This window comes from Haplochromis burtoni, unplaced genomic scaffold (assembly GCF_018398535.1).
Source record: "Haplochromis burtoni strain Fernald_Lab_line unplaced genomic scaffold, NCSU_Asbu1 Contig_180, whole genome shotgun sequence".
In the NCBI taxonomy this organism is placed as follows: Eukaryota; Metazoa; Chordata; class Actinopteri; order Cichliformes; family Cichlidae; genus Haplochromis; species Haplochromis burtoni.
This window is the reverse complement of record NW_024582541.1, coordinates 1,253,010-1,270,391: the sequence shown is the minus strand read 5'-3', so window position 1 is coordinate 1,270,391 and position 17,382 is coordinate 1,253,010. Positions and strand designations below refer to the sequence as shown.

Genomic DNA, 17,382 nt, shown 5'->3' with positions numbered 1-17,382 from the left:
CTACACGGTGCATTTCAAGGTCCTGTACCCATCCGTCGGTAAACTGTACCTGGGCTTGTTGCAGTGACCTGAAGTTACTAAACTTCACGAGTGTATGCACTCACTCCAAGAACCGTATAATTATAAATATGAGCGTGGTGAAAGTTGGGCAGCACGCTAACGTATTTTGTCCCTCTGTGTGCTCGTAAGGGTCTGACCCTTTCACTGGTTTGATTTTTTTCCTCGTATCTTTTCTTTGACTTTTCATCAAGTCTGTCTTTGTACGGACCGGCATTGTTCTCCTTCGTTTTGTACATACCTTTTTGGGGGGCAAAGAAAAAGCAAGAATTTATTGGAACCGAAGAATGAACGTTTTGCGGTGCTGCAAATGCTTGCATTTGATGCAGGTACTTGGATTGTTTTGCCACGAGTTCCCGGCATGCAATGCGCAAAAGTCACGTGGTCTGTCAATCTCTATAGCAGGCAGTTCTCCTTCAGCTTTGTCCTGTGTTCCACTGTCTCTTCTTGCCATTTTACTCCAAAGGTGGCAAATGTCAAACTCCAACAGTCTCCTCAGTTCTCCTCAAACGTTCTTTTCACATGCACAGTGAATTTGCAGCTTGTTGGAAACACAGTGCCATTCATCCAATCAGGCAGGATGATGCTTGATGTTTTTGGTGACCTTGTTAGTCCTCTTGATGACAGGGGCCAGCAGGATGGTGTGGTGGTCTGCTGAGCCGAGAGAGGAGAGGGGTAGGGCTTTAAATGCATCTGGTACAGAGCCATAGCATTTATCCAGAGTCTTCCCCTGACGTGTGCTGCATGAAACATACTGTTGGTATCCTTTAAGCAACTTGTCAGGGGAACAGTGGTTGAAATCACCCAGGATGAACTTGGGAGAGTCCGGTGATAATTGTTCCAGTTTGTACAGAGTGTTGGTGAAGTACTCTGTGGCTTTAGCTGCATCAGCTCTGGGGTGGATGTAAACCAAGATGATGAAAAGCTGTGGGAATTCTCTGGAGAGGTAGTAGGGGTGCAGGGAAACAGCCAGAAGCTCGATGTCTGTAGTGCACAGCTTCTCCCTCACAGTGACTGTAGAGCACCAGCTGTTGCTTTACATACAGACAGACGCGCGCCCATGTTGCTTCCCAGTCGTTTATGGGTCTTAGAGAGAGCATCAGCCAGCTGAGCAATGTCATCTGAAGCCATAGTGACTCTAGAAACATCCACAAATTACGGAGAAGGGAAAAGCGACACATTTTATAAGCTTATCCAGCAACATAAATAAGAATAAATACAAGCGCAGACACAAAAAAGCCAAATGCTGTTCAGTAAGAGTTAAGAACATTCAGCGTCACAGAAACGTCAAAAAAGTACTGTCAACAACCAAGTTAGCTATTTAGCTGTTCTGTGCTAACTAGTAGTAGTGCGCAACAAGATAAACGCTGACTAAACTAAACTACACTAAACTGAGTGGTTTTTTCTGTCTGTTTGAGGAAAATCATCTTGTCTATGAGACACACGGCTGTCTTCAAAACGCAGACGACTTTTCAAACTAGAGAAGCTTACCAAATGGGAAAATGTTAAATGGTAAATAAAGCGACAACACGCCGCTTCTTCCGCGCGCCGGTTGCTAAATGCCGTGACGTCACGCCACCAGGATTTTTTTTTTTCTTCGTGGATTTTGTCAGCGTCTGAGTATTATCGCCATCTGCTGTTTTCCTCTTGTCTCTGCCGTTTGAGGCCTCTGTTTGAGTTTGAGCGTTGTCTTTTCTTCTCTATGCTTAAACCAGTAAATGAAGATTGTTTTTACCAATGAAAAAAAGCCTTCCACGAGTCAAACGTTCAGGTTATTATATCAAAATTCCAATATTGGCACAAAAATTGAGTTGGTGAGGCAATTTTTATTTTCCAAGTGGTGGAAACACGCTTGTTAAAGATTAAATGTAATTCAAGAAAGAGTAAACAATAGCTGAAAATGTTCTTTGTTTCTACAAAGAAGTTCAAAAACTCACAGGACAGGCTTTGGAATTGGCTGCTGTCCTGACTCATTCACGTTATAACTAATAGGGTTGCTTTGTGAGTCAATGTGGAGAAGCTTTCGGTAGGCCCGGGAGCTCCTCACAGGATAAAGAAGGTGACTCACGTAGGCAGACCTACAGACAGCTAAGAACAAAAATAATGACTCCAAATGTCTAGGTGAACCCTTTAATGAGCTGTGATGACGTCACGAGCATGACCTCATGCTGGACAAAATAGCCCATGAGACCAAAATGTATTGAAATTTAAAAATAAATAAATAATATATGTATTTTATGTATGACTATATGTGTTTATTAATTTGACGCATATAGTTCTTTATTTTTGGTCCAACCCAATCAGGTCACCCATATCAGAGGAAAAGCCCTGTATTTCTTTCTGTGTTTCTTGATTTGTAGCATTTTACTTAATTTGTTAGATGCACAACTTATTATTATTAATGAATTGTGCATAAAGACTAAAGTTTTTTTTTCTTCACGTAATTAATAAATTAAAATATTAATGATGAGGAAGTCCGGGTACATGAACTATATACGGTAGTATGCAAAAGTCCTGACCTACTCTTATCTCTTTAAAGAGTAAATAAGAAGAAATTCTCTAGAGAAATGAGAACAAGTTATATGTCGTATTCAGCTATCAACAAAATAACTAAAGGTACAATTTAAAATAGGTTCTTTGCTACATGGTCTGTTATGTGTTGACAAATCTAACTCTTCTCTTGAGTTTGTTGCCTTTAGTACGCTTGAATGATTCACAGGTCAGTGTTAAATGGGTTAACAAACAAATATAGTGTTCCTCTGAAAATGGTCAGCTGCAAGTACTGAACTGGAAATGAGTGATAAAGCAGTGAATGAAGGATCACTGATTACTCGTTACAAGAAGATCTAGTTCCTGGAAGGAAATGCAAAGATATAAGGGGTGGCTCAAGACTTCTGCACATAACATCGTAGGGGAACGGTAGTAATTTACCAACACACACAGTTTGACACAGTTTTTGCTGCCCTCCTGCGGTCATAGGTCTCTTGTGTCTGGATACTTGTTGCCATACTGCACTGGCCATAACAGCTAGCAGCGGTAGCCAGTAGTTGAGTTGTATCTACCAGCAGCCGTAGCAATAGCTGGAAAAGTCGCTCCGTCCACACACCAATGACAGGAACACTAAACGTAAAAATATGCGCAAGGTTATGTATTGATAATTGGCTGCTTTTTCTCATCGTTATCGCCAACGCTGCATGAAGGTATCTGTGATTTTGAGAAGCGCAGCAACTGAACTCGGTGAGTTGCCGTGCTCTGTCTGGACAGGGTTTAGCTGTTAGCTTTAGCTCCACTAGTAAATGAAGTCAGCTTACTTACCCGGTAGCTAGGTAACTCTGCTTTCGTCCAATGCCCCTTTATATGTGTCACCTTAACTAGCTAAACGAGACTGTACGATGCGAGTGACTTCTATAGGAATTAAACAGTTTTCAAAGCTCCCTTTGCTTTTCTCCTCTTTACTACGGCTAAGTTACAGTGATTAGCATGTAGCCGAATTAGCTAGTTTCGTCCACTGGCTAATCCCAAATATCGGTAGAAACACTCATGTAGTGGTTTTCAGCGTTAACTGCATTAGTAGCTGACCCGACTCAAGCTGCATGTCTTATATATATTCTTATCTGGTGGTGCAACATTCAGTACGAGCTGAGAAACACGTTCACATGACACGCTAACGTTAGCTATCCTCATCATAGTCCCAACATTGTTTTGGTTGTCGTTGAAAACATCTACGGGGCGTTTAAATGCCCCCCTTTAAAGAATGTCCGCAGTTTTTACGTCGATTAATGTTATTTCTTGCGTAGAGTCTCATTCCCCGGTTACGCTAAATGTTCACCCCACTAACATCAATTATGGCAGGCTTCACCGTGAGCTGACCCCGCTGTTTGTCTAGCATGTTGTAGTGCCAGGCCTTGGCGTAGGACGGGACACAGATGTGTAGCAAAGAGCGATGCTTAGGCTGCCGCTGTCAAAGCTGTAAACATTGTTGTTCAGAAAAAAACAAACAAAAATAGGTGCAAGTCAATCTTGTCTTCACATTTAGGATATGGATCCTGAACGGCAGAAACGAAGAGAGGAGATTCAGAAGGCCATGAGCTTTATCCAGTAAGAGAGAAATATCTGGAGACCACCAGTGATTTCATACCAAAGTGTATAAATTTTGCACGTGTAGATGTTTGACACTTCTCCTTTCCTATCCATAGGTCTTCATTGCCTTTCCCAGAGCCAGAGAGTTATGAGGTATGTGTTGATCTGGTTTATGCTTTTTTTGGAGCTTCATTATCACCATTTTGTTTATGTAATATTTACACGCAGACTGCCACATGACAGTACCCACATTTTGTTCTAATTTTACCCAGGCCAAGGTGTAAACTTGAGTTCAGACTGTTTTTAAATTTGTCCTCAATCTGTTAAGCATTCCTCTTCTTATTCCACATTCGTTTACTTTTCTTTCTGTCTAATATTGCCTGTCTTTTTTGTTTTGTTTATGTCTCCTCATTTCAATGCTCATTCAATCATTTTACCCACTTCTTACACATCCCTTTCAGGCATTTCTCACTCAGTTGGTGTGTAACTTGCTGGATGAAGGGAATTCTTGTTTTCGGGATGGAGACTGGCATCAAGCGACCCAGCAGTATGGAGAGGGGATCAGTGTTGCTCGCTACGCCCAGGCTGAGGCTCTCGTCATCCCCCATGAGCTGCTCGAGAGCCTCTACGTCAACAGGGCTGCTGCCTACTACCAGATGGTGAGAAAGAATGGGAGTGGGATGGATGTGTTACCTCCCAAAGTACTTAAAGATGTGTTCATGTGGAAGACTCGAAATCTGTAGAGAGTGAAGTCTCAAGTAAAACTGTAGATACAAGTTTCAAGATTGGTGTAGAATTATCATTACATGTAATTGTATCTTATTAAATCACCTTTGGTGGAGGTATAGGTTATAACTTTTCCTGTGTTTTTCTGACTCAGAGGGAATACGATCGCGGCGTTCAGGACTGTGACAGCGCACTGTGTGTGTCAGAAGGAAGTCGCAGGGCTCTGTACCGCAAAGCGCTCTGTCTGAGGGAGATGGGACAACTCAGAGAGGCTTACACATGTGGAACCAAATGTCTCCTCACAGCACCAAATGTATGCCACCACTTAAAACAAAGACTTATCATTTAATTTTGAAGCGGAATGGAATACTGTGTGAATATTGTGCTACTGATATGATAACGTCATGGTTTTTACCTATTCTGAGCATCTTTTTTTTAATAATTAATCTTCCAGGACAGACAGGTGAGTGATCTGGCTCAGGATCTAGCCAACAAACTGGGACTAAAGGGTCGTAAGGCCTACGTCAGCCCACAAACGGAGTCTACGGCCACTGAAGGTGACAGTCATGGAGAGACTTCCACACCCACTGGAGAGGTATGTGCTGCTGTCACTGTGTAAAGTTTGTAATATAATGAAGTGGCTGAGTGAGAGCCTGATGGGTTCCTCCTTTCTTTAGATGTCCTCCAATGGAATTGAATCTCTGGGTGACATTTCACCAGGTATGTCAGGCTGCCACATGTTGAACTTACCTGCTCATCCCCAGCCCCACTTGTTTCTGACAGTTATGTTCTTATTCCTCCTCCCCAGCAGACATCTCCAGCGCACAGTGCATCCCCGCTCCTTTGGCTACTCCTATTCCAGTCAGCGATGACCCAACGACCACTGTGGTAACCTCGTGCACTGACCTCTCAGAGAGCCCCAGCAGCCAGGTGCCTCCCATGCAGTACTCGGTCCCGGTGTCAGAGCACATGGATGAATGCAGCAGTAGTGTTATTAAGGATGAGCTAGACAGCTTGTTAGAATCCATCCCCAAGAAAGTCAGTGAGGTGAGTGCAGGAAAAAACGATATGACTTGGCACTGTGACTAAACTGGACAGTATTTCTAACCCTTTTATTTCACCAGGAATGATCTAAACTCGGCATATTCCTGTGTCTCCTCCAGACTCCAGTGGGTGCTATTCCCACAAACCTGCCCAACACAGCAGTTGGTCTCCGGCCTCCTTACTCACCCAGCCTTCCAGCCCCTTCATCCCAGCTTTCCCAAGCCTTTTTTAGCTCTTCGATCAGCGACATTCCTCCTCTGGAAGCTTACTCGTCGCTGCGGGACCAGGGCTCCACCCAGGCGCAGGACGCACTGGGAGGCTTTTCCACGACGTCTATGGAAGGAGAAGGGAAGGCAGGAGTCGCCGCTGGGGGACTCGACTCATTGTCAGAGTACACTCTCCCTGGTGAGCGGAAAGGGAAAGTTTTCATGAATGGTTTGCTGCTTGACAACACATGTTGATCTAAGTAAAAAACTTTTGTGAAGAAAAAGCATTTAAGGGTTTAAAATAAATTGCACATGGAATGCTTATGTGCATAAGGATGCTTATGCAGTTTAGGATCTGATGGTTTGCACTTAAAATGACTTAGTGCAGCTGCAGGAATGAAAGTGTGTCGATAAGCATGCCAACTGTGATTTAAGTACAGTATAGATTATTATTACCCCATACCAATAGGATGCACATTAATTAAATTTGACCCAGTACAATGATTTTAAGTTGCTTATCTGCCAGAGCACAGTTTCTAGGGAGCTGGCTTTAACCTGAGATATGCATCATCAGCAGACGGTGTGAGTCAGCAACAATACAATGTGAAGTCTGACATCAGTGTCCTTGTCTGTGTTCTTCAGGGGGACGAGTGTGTCACAGCTTCATTCCTGGAATGCGCAACCACAGTGCACATGCAGTAAGCAAAACACACATATCTGTTACTAGAAATCCATTTTATTTTTTAGTTGTTTATTTACATTGTCTTTCTTTTATATCACATCTCTTTCTGCTCTTCTTTTTCAGAATGGTCCAGCAGGGACCAACCTGTCTCTGCTCTCCAGGAATCCTCTGGCTGCCACACACGAGTTTCGGCAGGCCTGTCATGCCTGTTACAGCAGAATAGGTTTGTATTACCAGCCTTTGACATGCTGTCCTTTGTCCTGAATTTTCTGAATGTTCACAGTAGGGTGTTGCAGCATCACTGTGTCTAATGTATGAATTGCCGGACATTTCTTGGGGAATTTTTAACTTAGTTGCTGACAAGATGTTAACAGAAGACCACTTATTGCTCTTTTTGAAATAATCAGTATCTAACTATTTCTTCCTCTTACTCAGGTCCACGAGTGATGGACTATAAGTATCAGCCAGAGGCAGCACATCGCTGTAAAAGAGATGTGCTGCTGTGTCGTCTCAAAAATTCAGACGACCCCACCTGGAAGAGGATTCGGCCCCGGCCTGCACGGAACAATTTCCTGGGGGCTTTTGTACTCTGTAAGGGTATGTTTCCCGTGGGGAGTTAACGCTGGAATATGTAATCTATCAGATACACATTTGATCACCATTACATTTATATTCTGTTGAGTATTCTCTCTCTGCCTGGTCCCACAGAGGTACAGGAGCGTCAGGAGTGCCAGTATGGGGAGAACTGCACGTTTGCGTACTGCCAGGAGGAGATCGATGTGTGGACTCAGGAGAGGAAAGGCGCTCTGAGTCGAGAGCTGCTGTTTGATCCTCTGGGCAGCACGGAGAGGCGGGCATTGAGTGTCACCAGACTTCTGCAGCTCCACATGGGCATGTTCATGTTCCTCTGTGAGGTCAGACCACAGTCTGCTATACATTTCCTCTTTAGATTCTTTGGCGTTTGTAAAAGTGGAAATGGATCTTCACTCGTCTGCCTTAACTTTCTTTCTTAACAGGAATGCTTTGACAGTAAACCTCGCATCATCAGCAAACGCAGCAAAGAAAACTTGGCGGTCTGTTCAAATCTCACAGCTCGACACCCGTTTGACGATAACAAGTGAGTGTAACAGTTTTACCGTGTCTTCACTTTGCTGAAGTAACTGGTTTTCTAATCAGTTTAGCTTTTTCTAATAAAATTCTGATTGATTTTTTTCTTTAAGTGGTCAAAGCTGGTCACTGTACAGAAAAGAGACAAATGTGTCATCATGTGCTTTGATCTTACTTTCTCCTGCAGGTGCCTGGTGCATGTGGTTAGGTCAGCCAATGTGCGATACAGTAAGGTGCGTCCTCTTCACCCTCTCTGCCAGTTTGATATTTGTCGGCATGAGGTTCGCTATGGGTGCCAGCGTGAGGACAGTTGCTCCTTTGCGCACTCTGTCATAGAGCTCAAATGCTGGGTTCTGCAGCAGGACACAGGTAGGTAGAAACCAGACTCAGCTGCAATTTTAATTTGTTCAAGATATTAAATGTAATCCAGTAAACAGTCATTAATAATAGCGCTCACTCTTGACAAATGTCTGACATATTTGAATGTTATGGAAAAGCAGCTGTTGTAAACACAATGACAATCAGCACTAACCAGCAGTTATTAACTGAGCATCAAATAAAGATGCTTTCACTGAGCTGTGACAAACATTTCCTGTAGGTATCACCCATGAAGAGATGGTGCAAGAGTCCAAGAGGCACTGGCAACGACTGGAGCAGAATGCACAGAAGCAGCAGAAGGTGAGGCTGTAAAAGCCCCTGAGACATTTGGATACATTTTGGGTGATCACAGTCCTTAAAAAAATTTAAATGTCTTTAAATACATGGTAAAAAAATTAGAGGAACACTTTGAAACCATGTCAGATCTTAATGGGGGGAAAAAAATCCTGTTGGATATCTACGCTGATATGCACTGGGTAATGTGTTAGGAATTAAACAATGCCACATCATTTGATACATGCAGCCCAACACTGTAGGGGCATGCTCCTAATGAGAAGATGGATGATGGGCGAGGGCATCTGTGAGCTCCTCTGCAGAGTCTAAAGTTCAGGCTGGCAGTGTGAGTTGGACCGAAACAGAATATCCCAGACGTGTCCGCTTGGATTTAGTTCAGACGAAGAAACTGCACCAGGGTAGGGTCTGAAAGTGAATCCAAGGAATTCATCCTCATATCTGAATTCTGTTGAGTTCTGTGTGTTTCTTCATGGATATGTCTCCTCAGACCATCACTAACCCACCAACAAACCTTTAATTCTAAACGATGATACAGGGAGGATAATCTTCTCCACTGCTTCTCCAGACCCTTTCATGTTTGGGACATGTGCTGATTGTTTGGTGAAAGATATTTACACCAGAGTCCTCCTGTAGGTCATTTTGTAGCTCTGGCAGTTTTCGTCCTGTTCCTTCTTGCACAAAAGAGCAGATGCCGGTCCTAGTGATGGGTCAAGGAGCTTCTATGGCCCTGTCCAGCTCTCCCACTGTGACTGCCTGCTTCTTGGAAACTCCTCTATGCTCTTGAGACTGTGCTGGGAGAAACGGCAAACTTTCTGGCAATGTTGATGTGCTATCCCGAAGGAGTTGGACCACCTGTGCAATTTATGTAGGATCCAGAGCCTCATGCTACCAGTAGTGATTTTATTTAATATTTATTTTATTTAATTTATCTAAAACTGGGCACAAGAAACTGTTGTATTTGGTGGTTAGAACTGGTGCTTTAATTCGTCGCTCATACGCTCTAGAAGTGGTTTTTCCGTTGCACATTGCTTTGAAGTTGACAGCTGGTCTATTGCAGATATTCCAGGGTCTGGTTGCCTAGGTGACCTTGTAATGTATTTACTACTACGTTATGCAATGCTATTCTTCCCTCTCATTGGTAATCACTTCAGTTGCTTGCCTGGAAGTTGAGAAAAGTTTTTCTTGGGTTTCGCCCAGTTTTTGTCACCAATGGTTATTTTGTCCGAAGTCACTTAACGACGTGGAATATCATTCACTTTCTCTTCCAATGTGTACAATGTCTAAGACTCCTGGTTAGACCCAAAATTGGATAAATGTCTTTAAGTTTGTGCATTTTGTAGCTTTCTAGGGGTAATGCAGGAATTCATTCCTCTGTTTTCTCATATTTAATGAATGGATTTGTTTTGTTTCAGCCCATCCATATACCCCATCCAAGCAGCAGTGTTCCTGTAGGAGGGCTTGGGGGAATGGGTGGCGGTGGTGGAGTAGGAGTAGGAGGAGATTGCATAGGTGGCAGTGGTGTGAGCCCAGTGGGTGGGTTAGGAGCAGGAAGAGGTCGCCCCCTCAACCTGAAAATGAAGTTTGTGTGCGGTCAGTGCTGGAGAGAAGGTCAGGTCAACGAGCCGGACAAGAACCTCAAGTACTGTACTGCCAAGGCACGGCACAGGTGAGGCCCCATTCACACATGCTCACGTGCTGACTGTGTTTTCTCAGGTGGTCTAACAAGTTTGATGACTTTATGTCACGGTATCTTTAAGGCTCCCATGTTTGCTCTCTGTTTCTTCAGCTGGACGAAAGAACGCCGGGTGTTGCTGGTAAAGTCATTTGAGAAGAAGAAGTGGGTTGTTGTTCGGCCTCTTCCCTTCTCCCGCACCTATCCACAGCAATATGACGTGAGTTCCTCTGTTTTTCTTTCCTCTTCAGTTCATGTTTACTCCACCCTCTTTCTGCCCCTCCACCTCTCACATGTAGAATCCAGCTGACTGGTTTTGCCTCGGGGCACAGCCGTTTTTGTAACTCACAAACTTGAATCTTTGCTTTACATATTTCACCCAGATGTGCGTGCACGTGATGAAGCAGAAGAAGTGCCACTATATTGGGAACTGCTCTTTTGCCCACAGTCTTGAGGAGAGGGACGTCTGGACGTATATGAAAAACAACAGCTGTAAGCTTCTGGTTCAGCCTAGGACAACTGTACTGAGATCAGGCCATTAAGAGCTTGTAAATATACAAAGGCAGCAGTGTGCGAGCTCCACCTTACACTTTCATATGTGGATTAAGTGATTCAGGTTGGAGTTTGTCATGTGAAAAAGTCAAATGGAGACTGGGACAAATAAACATTTAATCCCTTTAAGGATTAGGTTCTTTATCCAATAAAAACACTATTGTTGTGTCGGGAAAAGTGCACCCTTCACTCTAAAAAGAAGTATTGCAGCCTTTAGCTGCACATAACAATGACAATACTACTAAAACTATATTATGCAAAATGACTTCATTTGCATGGGATTTGAATTTGGGCTTATTCCCTTATCCACCAGCGTCCCTTATTGAGCCATGGTGGGTTAGTTAGTGTAGTAATGAGAGATCCAACATTCAGACCTCACATTAACTTCAAGAGCTCTTTGATGTGATGTAGAATTTGTTGTTTATTCAATAACTGCAGCCATCTAATTCCCTGCGGCTGCTGACAAACCTCAAACCATAACATTTCCACCCCCATGCTGCTTCTGAGAACTAGACTTCTGCAGGTCCTTGAATTTTGTTTTATTAGATCGTCTGAATGTAAGACCCTAAATGTGCAGTACAATGCAGTCAGGTTTCCAAAATTGTTTGGATTATGGAATTAGGTTACTTATCTAAAGGAGGTATAACTCCATTAACTTCTGTTTGTTTGTTGTTTTGAGTTCATCCCACTGTAACAAAACCGAGCCGGGGCAGACTGTCCAGACCCTAAATGGCTGGATCTTCTCATTCTTTTCCTTTTTTAAATAAATTTAATGGATATTTATATGCAAGATGCACTTTTCATGAAAACAAAACAAACAGGTTTATCTGTAGTCACTATTATAAAGATAATGCTAAAAAAAACAGACACTATTTTCCACTTAGTTTGGGAAAAATACTACATTAGTGAAAACGGGCTTTGTTTAGCTGGATCTGTTTTTAATTTTCTTATCATGCTCTCATATCCACCGTCCCTTTGTCCTCAACTGCAGCCACTATAAAAGCCTCTAATTCTTTTCTTTTTTGTATTCCATTTGCACTGACTGTTTCTGATAACCATCTTCAAGGTTACTGATATTATCTTAATTTTCCGTCTTCCCTCGATCCTTTTAGTGAGAGACATGCAGCAGATGTACGAACTGTGGCTGCAGCTCACCAATCAGAGCAGACGCTCGGATAACTCTGCTGTGACCCCGCCCCCAGAAGACAAGCAGGTCACCATAACAGCAGATTACACAGAAGCCATGGTGAGTGTTTAAAAAGACGTCAATATCCGAGGTCAAACCTTGCTTATTTTCCTATTCTTAATCTCCACTGAGCAAAATATGATGACGAGCAGATTCCAACAACAGACTGTATATGAAAGGCACATTTTGACAGTATAGTTTTAGATTTTAGGATTTTCCATTAGGTGGCAGTGCCTGGTACCGTGTACTTTTCCATGTACTTTTTTTAGTACCTATTCAGCTATAACAAGCCACGCACATTATGTCGTACTTGTAATGGAGACGGCCAAAACAGAGTCGATCTAAGCAGATACTAGTGAAAAAGGGCTGTTATATTATTATTAGTCATCAGCTAATGCTCATGCCACATTTCTACAACTTAGTGCTTACTGTTGGTTTTTAATGTTAAAGTCTGTCGGGACTGTTTGGAGCCAGCATCAAGCGCCACATCTGTGCAGCTTGTTGGCATGTGACACAACAGATGGTTTGCGTCATTTCAGGGAGGCCGGCAGTTATCGGACGGGGACGACCTTTAGGCGAAGCTGTGTTGAATAGAAGCAGCCAATCGCCGCCGAACTGCATCAGAGAGATGGGCATGCCACACCAGCTACAACCGAACAGTCTGTCATCTTACCAGTCTGACCTTCTCTTAACATCTCGACAGCAGCGAGAAAGCAAATTGACATGAAAAACAATTGAACCCACCCTCACACAAACATTTTACACACAAATCACAGGAGCCAATTCAAGCTTTGTAAATACAGTGCGGGACATAAGCCTTTTGTTTTCCCATCATGCTGCAGTCAGAATATGACTCCTTTAGGTTCCCAGAAATTCCAGAGACAACTTTTTTTGTTTTGACTAAAGTAAGTGTTCCCAAGTGTTTTCATACAGCAGCTCTGTCCACCAGAATCCATTGTTTTGGTTGTTTCTTTGTTTTTCCAAATCCTTGTTGCACTGGAGCAGTTCTTGGGTGAGCGCGCTGGTCGCAGCTCTAACATTTTTCTCGCTGATAGTTCAGAAACCCAGTAAATGCTCGCCATTCCAGCGGGCAAATGCTCTCAGTGCTGTAATGGTTATCAAAAGTGAAGAAACTGTAAAGCATTGGAGAAAGAGGCTCCTGGTGGACATGCCTCGCTAAGCTCTGCAACAACCAAATCCTGCTCTTCTTCCTTTGTGGGAATATAGTGAGAGGATCAGAATAAATTCAATTGATTTCTGAGCAACATTTTTGTTTTCCAAGGAGAGTTACACGGTTCCTTGTTCTATTGTCTGCCATATTGGTAGAAGCTATGAATGTAATGCCTGCATGGGCCTTCATAAAGAGAAGATTAGTCATGTAACATGTTGCTGTGCCGGAATGTATGCAAGTTTATTTCCCAAAAACTGTTTAATTGCAGTTCTCGCCCCTCTTTTATAGAAAAAAAGGCCCCTTAGTAGCTGGTTGTGTTATCATACCAACGCTTCCTGAGTGGGATGAGCACAGACACATTCTTACTTGGTAACCTTATACCTGCTGCCCATAGAGAGTCAACTTGAATGTCATTTTCTCTCATGCTGACAGAAGAGGGAGGTAAAATTATGCTTTAACAACATAGTTGATCAAACCCCTTGATTAAAGTACACAAGGCTGATGGCTAAGATTCCTCGAGGCTATATTCTTCATAAAATACTGTACTGGCATGCAGCTGACAGACGGGTGAAGCTGGTGTTGGAGAGCTACCGAGAAGTGACTGCAGCATTTCACAATCCCAGCTGGAGTTGCCCTTCTGTAATGGATCAGACTGAGGGTGGCTGTTTGAAAGTAATGATCTCACTTGGACTGAAGCAAAGTGAAAATGTTGCCTGTGCAGAATATTTGAGTTGTAAGAGGGGAAAAAATAGCTTTGTAGTTGTTCAAGATGAAAGAATGACATCCAGATGAATAATAACTTAAACATAAAGATATAATAAGGATGATTGAAACTATATTTTTCTAGTTTAAAGTTGTATTGTTTGAGAAGATTTGAATGCAAAGGCAAGTGGGCATTCCTTCAGTCCAGCTGAGTTCATCACAAACCAGTTGCACTCCCACATCCTTCAGATGGAGACCGGTGTTCCTCATATGAGCCCAAATGTATCTGTTCCCGATAGCTAACGATAGCCCGCCTGGGGGAAACGTGCTAGCTTGAGACGGGGAAAGAATTCACACCACATATTGTGCCTATAAACAGCACCACATGTGACACACACACACACACACAGGCAGGATATCTGTTGCCATCTTATTCTAGCCTTTAATGTGGATAGACACGATGAAGGTATGTCTATATTCAGATACATACATATTATACATATTTACAAATAATGCTATACTACTAATAATAATTGATAACTTAGCAGTTAAGCTTAATAAATATATAACCTGAAAACCTGTATTGATTACATAGAACTTCTTGTTATTGAGGTATTGCTATATGACATGTATCGCTGAACTAGATGACTATAGTGAATTTTTTTTTTTTAAAGATTCTTTTTATTTTGAAAAGTTTTCCTTCAGTGTGGGTTGTTCCAGACAGGGTTAGATACAAGTGGCTGAATGTGGAGAGATGGATCACCGAGAGGGTCAAATATTTGCACTTGGAGCAGAGGGCTAGAAGTCAAACAAGTCAGTCAAGTTGAAGTTGTTGTTTTTTTTTCCGCAATCAGAACAGCGTAAACTGGATTTGCAGGATGCTGTAATTTTCCAGTTGTACACTCTGCTAGTACAGGAGAACGCTGTGGTTAAGAGGAGCAAAGGAGAGACCTAAAGAAACAAGAGCATCAAACCACAGGATATTTACTTTACATGAGTTTTCTGATGTTGCTGACCACTGAACGAGCTGACCAAAAACGCAGCTCGCACGTCAGTCTGGCAGGTCGCGTGGCAGCAGATCAGGCCTTGTCTGGAACAGCCCTCTTATTAGCTTCTTCGAGGGATCGTATTACTACTGCTCCTAGTATTATGATGAATATGATGACTATAATGATTGCTATTTCGATTTCTCTTCTATATGCTATTGATATATGTATGTTAATTGCAATGTATAACTCTCTCTTTATATATGTATCCATGTATGAATATAATATGCATCTGTGTATGCTGCTAGTGCACAGCTCTGTTTGGGGGTGAAGGCAGTGAGCAGAAAACACAGATTCTGGTAGATTTCATTTATCAGCTGCCAACAGCTGTAGACTTGTAAATGAGTGCTATATCTGAGATCTTCTGGTAGGACCAAAGGGTAAAACTAGATAGTTGATGATTAAAGTATATATACTGTAACGTCTTTCCTTCTTGCAGTGTCTCAGTTTGATCCTACCAGCAGAACTCACTGCTCACTGCCTTTGCTTTGCCTCTTTGGTTGAGCTGATTCACCGGGCAAGGACAGATCTGGAAACGACCGCATACACAGAGGCTTATATACTCCCGTATAGCGCCTTATTCAATATACTTCACCTATAAGATGATAACATACCCCTATTGTATAACCCTCCTTACTATATACAGTATATGATACTTGATACCTATTATAATACTTAGACACCCTTATAAGGTAATCTGAATAAGAGATGATGGGCTGTCTTTTTTTCCGTGGCTGTTGAAAAGTGTGCTGTGGTCAGAAATGTGTTCTCATCTTGCTTTTGAGAGTTAAATGGGACAGGCTATAAAGGAGAGTGGCGCTCACCCAAAGAAAATATAATTTGAGTTTTTTTTAAATCTCATTTGGCCCACATAGACTAAAATTTGTCGATCTGGATTTAGATTTTTGCTGTTTAAATAAGAGAGCAAATCATTTGAGGTGAGGCTCCTCTCCCTAGTGTTTGTGAGAGAGGTCGGGGAAACAAAGAAGCAAATGTCTGGGCTGCTTGTTGTGTGCGTGCCGTTTAAAAGCCGACGAATCATGACACAACCTTATCGAGCGTGTGACGGATTCTGGTGCCAAAGCATCTGATAAAACAGCCAGATTTGCTCGCGTATATGTGGAAGAAATTACTTTTCTCTACCCCCCTCTTAAAGTAAAGGGGGTCAAATAATGAATTTTGTTGCTCACACAGGCATGCTTCTTCTGAATGTCACCTGACTTCAAAGTTGTGTGTTCTGATAAAGTGTCCTGATCCAGTCACTTCACTTTAATGCATCTTGCCGCAGTGAAATGACGTTACACACTGTCCAGTTGCTGCTCCAAAAAGAAATATTCAAGTGACCTACCATCCCGTTGCCTCTTTGCCACTCCGGCTCCCCCACCCTCCGATGAAGTTTGTGTCATGTGTTTGGCAGCACCAACACACACCTACACAGCTACAAAAGACTGAACGAATCAGTTTTCAAAAGGTTAGAATTTTTTTTTATTTTTTGGGTTATTGTTTTCGGCAACTTCGAATGAGGAAACCAGGGATGCAAGAAGTGGAAAAAACAAGGCCTCTGTTTATTTGTTTGTTTTGTATGTTTTTCTTTTTTAAAAACAACATTTTGTTGTTATTTTTTCCCCTTCTTGCCTTTTTCTCTTTTCTCCTCCCTGGTTGGAAGTTGATGATCACACATGTGGACCAAATCTCTTGAAAGCATTTAATAAACTTTTAGAAAAAACAAAACCCAGTTGATTCTATTCCTTAAAATTAAGCGCCCTGACATTAATTCATGAGTATGATTGGTGGCAGTCAAAATATGAAACGCTGAAACTTAATGGTGACAGGATTTATTACAAACCGGTCTGACTGTGCCACGCTCAGAGTTTAACGAGTCCTACACGTGACTTACAGAGATCTTACAAAACACCCTTTGCAGAGCCTGCTCTTCAGTCTGAGGCCTTAGATGCACTTTGGAGCCACAGTGAAAGTTAAATGGAGACTCTCCTCTGCCCTTTAATTTAGACATTTCTCTCAGCAAACATAAACTGCATGAATAGACTCCATAAAAGTTCATAATTAGTATAATACAGGGGTGTCAAACTCATTTTACACTGAGCCGCATGCAGCTCATTTTGATCTTAAGTGGGTCGGACCAGTGAAAGTAAAGAAGATAGAAAACTACACAATTAATTCCTGAGATTACGTTTCAACAGCATCTCTTTTTCTGCATAATAAAGAGATCCCGCTCTAGTAAATGAAAGATATGTCCACAGCACTCTTTAGACTTGATCTAAGTAATAGATGTGTAAATTATAGAAAAAGTAACAATAATAAAGTTACAGTAGATGCTGAAAAAAAACGGGAAAAGACTTTTCTGTCATTTTTAAAAAATCTATTACTCGTTTTCTCTGGTGTATTATAAACCGTGGGACCGTGGGAAGCTACAGCTTTCGCAGAATACAGTTAAAAATCCAATACTTAACCCCTCCAC

General features: G+C 42.2%; 1 protein-coding gene across 2 annotated transcripts; it reads left to right on the top strand.

Annotated features, from left to right (window-relative positions):
- Nucleotides 1-3,048: 3,048 nt before the first annotated feature.
- zc3h7bb (zinc finger CCCH-type containing 7Bb) lies at nt 3,049-16,634 on the top strand. 2 transcript variants are annotated; one of them, XM_042225730.1, is made up of 21 exons: nt 3,049-3,294; nt 4,094-4,155; nt 4,254-4,290; nt 4,599-4,796; nt 5,018-5,176; nt 5,318-5,458; nt 5,541-5,583; nt 5,675-5,910; nt 6,027-6,312; nt 6,756-6,811; nt 6,919-7,018; nt 7,231-7,392; nt 7,504-7,709; nt 7,812-7,912; nt 8,090-8,271; nt 8,501-8,580; nt 9,987-10,240; nt 10,361-10,466; nt 10,630-10,738; nt 11,911-12,044; nt 12,524-16,634. In XM_042225730.1, exons 2-21 carry the CDS (start codon nt 4,097-4,099, stop codon nt 12,557-12,559), a joined length of 2,685 nt encoding a protein of 894 aa, XP_042081664.1. In that variant the 5' UTR covers nt 3,049-3,294; nt 4,094-4,096; the 3' UTR covers nt 12,560-16,634. The 2 variants fall into 2 exon arrangements, with proteins under 2 accessions (XP_042081664.1, XP_042081663.1); XM_042225729.1 differs by having other exon boundaries at nt 3,050-3,294; nt 5,672-5,910.
- Nucleotides 16,635-17,382: the final 748 nt, after the last annotated feature.